Source organism: Manis pentadactyla, chromosome 13, assembly GCF_030020395.1.
Source record: "Manis pentadactyla isolate mManPen7 chromosome 13, mManPen7.hap1, whole genome shotgun sequence".
Classification (NCBI taxonomy): domain Eukaryota; kingdom Metazoa; phylum Chordata; class Mammalia; order Pholidota; family Manidae; genus Manis; species Manis pentadactyla.
In genome coordinates this window covers 47,282,904-47,287,547 of record NC_080031.1, presented here as the reverse complement: position 1 = coordinate 47,287,547, position 4,644 = coordinate 47,282,904, and the positions used below count along the sequence as shown (strand labels likewise).

Genomic DNA, 4,644 nt, shown 5'->3' with positions numbered 1-4,644 from the left:
CTCGGTAGAGACATTCCCCACACAAGGGCTCAGAGTGCCTTCAAGTCTCCTGGGAAGAATGGGTGATGGAGTAAAACACAGCTTTGAAAGGGAGGTTAAGTGCATGATTTTATTGTAAAAGCTGCATATGTGAGCCCCGCGGTCCTTCCCTTCCCTACTTCCGCAAGAAGTGCAATCAGAAAGGAAATATTTACCAGAAACAGTCACCCCCAGATCTGTTGGAAGCAACCGGATCAGACCTCCTGGGGCACCATGGCTTGTAGACACATGGAAGCAGCCCAGGAAAGCTGTTCTCCTTTTGGCACTTGTCCCTCCACATCAGCAGTTCACTCCCACAGCCACAGTGTAAGGTTTGGTCAGTCATTATGGACCACACGTGACAAAGAACCCCCAAACTAGCCATTGCCTCTGCCGGGGGGTGGGGGGTTCTGGAGCAGAAAGGAGGGCATCTGAACCACTAAAGAAAACACACAGGATTTCCTATCATGAACATGCTGGATTCACCACGGATCTGTTGAAGGTGACTCGTTAACGTCTCGCACGGAATGGGCATCCTATGAGGTGAGACAGTCAAAAAACCAGATGAACGTCTATGGTATTCGATGGGGAAAATACTGAGGAGGAAGAAAAAAGGTCTGGGCAGGCAGCATATCCAGAGAGAGGCCATGAGGGCTTCATGGGTGGAAAGCACTTAAGTGAGGGTCTGAGAGCAGCGAGGGACTTGGCTGAGGAAGAGGAAGGCTGCCTGCACAAACACCCGGGGTCAGGGCTTTGCAGGCATGTCCCAAAGCAGAGGCGAGCTGAGCCAGTGAGTGGGCAGAAGCAAAGGGTAAGATCAGGGCACAGTGGGACCCATTTCTGTGTACAGAAAAGGCAACACTCCCTACGATTTACATGAAATCATTAACAGGAAAACTACAAGCTTCAGAGTCAGATATTAAACTATAGGTTACATCTAAGGGGTGATTATGAAAAGAAATGAGAAAATCCTTTGGAAACCATCCATATTTTGATTGGTGTGGTACTCACACAGGATTAGACATGTTTAAAATTTTATCATTTCAGATGAATTCCCTCAAAATACTTGTTATATATATGTTTCACTTTCATGTGAAGTATGTACAAATATCTGGAGACAATACCATAAAATTGGTATATTATGCCTAAGCCATTTCTAATAAAATTAGTAAATATAAAACTGAGTATATCAGAAGACAGAAATAAATATGCAGCAATGTTTATATGTCATAGACATTTGTTTCATTATTGTTTCATTTATTTTATGTAATTCATTCACATATAAAACTATGGCAAGATGACTTGTCGTTAGTAATTAGAACCATGAAATAAGTCTTAATCATATACCTATTTTGTTAGACAATAAAGAATGTATACATTAGCTTAAATACTTTTGAATGCATTGAAAAATCAGTGATGTTAATTTCAAACATTTTTCACACTTATTTGCATAATAACATATTCATCAGTTTAATTGATTTTAAATCTAATATGTAGGGGCATTTTAGGTGGCATTAGGCTAACATGATTGCTTTTCCTAGACATTAATACAAAACAGTAAAACAATACGTAATAATATCATGCTTTAAAACATAATTTCTGTTGAATAAATTTGGCAGAACCATATGGATCAAAGCCTAGAGCCAAAATACCAGGCGTGCTTCTCTAAATTGCACTCAGAGCAGGGAAAGACCTCACAAAAAGAAAGGGAGCCAGCCAGTGCCAGAACCACTGAGGAGAGCAGCATGAGAGAGAGAGAGAAAAAATAAATGGGTATAAAAATAGAAAATCTAAAATAAACTACTGTGTAGAGGAAGAAATCCCCTGAAAGAGTTTTACTAATGAAATGGAAGAGATTAATTCTATATAAATTTGAATAGTTTAAAGTTAAAATAGGAAAAATATATATCAATTAAAAATACTTATATGGTACAAACTATATTCCAGGTAATGTTCGTGTATTATAAATGTGTGATTTCAATTAGTCTGAGTAGAATCCTACAATATAGATATTTTCAAAATACCCAAATTTGAAGTAGAAAATTAAGCTTGGAGGAATTGTCTAAAATCACACAGAAAGATAATTTGTTCCAGATATTTGAACCACGCTCTTTCACCTTCCTTTGGCCTGCTTCTCCAGGAAAATGGCCTATTCCAGAATGTCTCATGATTGTACCTAATTTAAAGAGATGGAGTGAGTGATGGGCATATTGACTATTACCAACACAATCATTATTAGTAATAAGAATTATGTAATGGATTTACAATTGATGATTTCTCAGTGCCTTCTGTTTACCTGACATTTGACTAATTCTCTCATTTCCTTGAGAACATGTTTCTTTCTATTCTTTGATAATATTTTTAGTGTCATAGGGTGATATGTTAAGTTCCATGGAAAATCATAATGAAAAATCTCATTGACCAACAATTCATGAGTGTTCTTATGACTCTTAGTGTATTTCTGAAAGGGTAATCCTTGCTTGGTGCTTGAACTGACTGTCTGATATAATTAGATTATATGCCTTTTGAGGAGCCTCCTATGTTCTAATGATGAAATTTATTGTCTGTTAGCTATGTGCTCTATATTTAAAAATCATATCAAACTAAAAATAAGCTTCAATATTACTAGTCTACACCTGACAAAAGACAATATTGTAGGAGTGGTTACCTAGGCGAGAAGTCCTTGATATTTCCATGACACAATCTTGGCCATTTCTCACATGTTGTACTCTCCACAGTGGGCATACCCATCATGGCATGGGAGAATCAGACCTTCACCTCCAACTTCATCCTGCTGGGCATCTTCGATTACAGCCCCACCCACATCTTCCTCTTCTCGCTAGTCCTGGGTATCTTCTCAGTGGCCCTCATGGGAAACACTGCCATGATTCTCCTCATCTACCTGGACACACACCTCCACAGCCCCATGTACTTCCTGCTCAGCCAGCTGTCCCTCATGGACCTCATGCTGATCTGCACCACTGTCCCCAAGATGGCCTTCAACTACTTATCAGGCAGGAAGTCCATCTCTCTGGCCGGCTGTGGAGCCCAGATATTCTTCTATGTGTCCCTGCTTGGAGCCGAATGTTTCCTGTTGGCTGCAATGGCCTATGACCGCTATGTGGCCGTTTGCTGCCCATTACGGTACTCAGCTCTCATGAGTGAGAAAATCTGTGGTCTCATGGCAGCTTCCTCTTGGATGCTTGGCTCTCTTGATGGTATTATTGAAGTTGCAGTTGCGCTGTCTTTCCCTTATTGTGGTGCCCGGGAGATACCCCATTTTTTCTGCGATATCCCTTCCCTTCTCACTCTTTCATGCACTAACACATTGCTATTTGAAAGAATGATATTCATATGCTGTGTTATTATGCTTCTCTTCCCCGTAGCAGTCATTACTGCCTCCTATGCTCGTGTTCTCCTGGCCGTCATTCGCATGGGATCTGGGGAGAGTCGCCGCAAAGCTTTTGCCACCTGCTCCTCCCACCTCGTGGTGGTGGGAATGTACTATGGAGCTGCCATGTTCATTTTCATGAGGCCCGCATCAGATCGTTCCCCCACCCAGGACAAGACGGTGTCAGCCTTCTACACCATCCTCACCCCCATGCTGAATCCCCTCATCTACAGCCTCCGCAACAAGGAAGTGGCCAGGGCATTCAGGACGGTGCTGGGGAGGGGCCAGTCTGGGGAGTGAATCCCTTAATAATCTTTATGCTTTGCTTTCTGTAATAGATTCTTTGCTTTATTAAATTTATGTATTAATTTGTGTAAATTTATGGTTAAATTTATGTATTCTACAAATATCATTTAGTACTTAATATGTACACACCTTTACTGCTTTATAGGCAACAATGTAAGATTTATAAACTGAAACCTGTTTGCATATTTTTCAATTATTTCATATTTTTATGGTAATTTCATCATATGGCTGTTGGATGTGTATTATAGCAAACAAAAACACACAGTCTATATCTTTTTAAAAATAATACTAGTTAACAAATTATAGGTATTTGCCCATCAAAATACTCCATAGTTTCATTATGCTGATTAAAATTAGTATGTGTTTTAACATGTCATAGATTTAATGTTGGCAAAAAAGAGAATTCTGCAAAGCTCATTATATAGCTATATGTTATAGCTATGAATTTGAGATCATTATGAAAATGAATTTGTCTTAACTGAATAGAGGAAAGATTGAGGTATAGGTGTCCTGAACTTTATCTAGTGGACATTGTCCTCCTTCAGGTATATCAAAGGACTGGGAAGCCCCCAAATTTTCTTCTTATACACACATCAACCTTATAAATGTAAGACTGAAATGTGAGTATGAATCCTCAAAGTCTGGATTTTTTATCCTTAGAAATCCGGATTCTTATACAGGTAATATATTGCAATTCTATGAGAATGTGATATATTTAGTGGAGAAATGTTGGTTTTCTGTAGTCTGCATATTTTCAAGAAATATCATGTGTGAAATTTCTATCAAAATTGTTGTGATGATAATAGCCAAGCCATGATATGTAATAATTTGCATAAAAGTTTATATATAAATTATATATATATGTATATATATGCATATTGCAACATCCCCAATGTGTTAGTCTTCTTTGTTGCCTAACAAATTACCAC

The 4,644-nt window shown here is 38.8% G+C and overlaps 1 protein-coding gene across 1 annotated transcript; it reads left to right on the top strand.

Annotated features, from left to right (window-relative positions):
- Positions 1 to 2,761: 2,761 nt before the first annotated feature.
- On the top strand, positions 2,762 to 3,709 carry LOC118908124 (olfactory receptor 2M3-like). The gene has a single exon (XM_036877175.2). The coding sequence runs from the start codon at positions 2,771 to 2,773 to the stop codon at positions 3,707 to 3,709; it is 939 nt and encodes a 312-aa protein (XP_036733070.2). The 5' UTR covers positions 2,762 to 2,770.
- Positions 3,710 to 4,644: the final 935 nt, after the last annotated feature.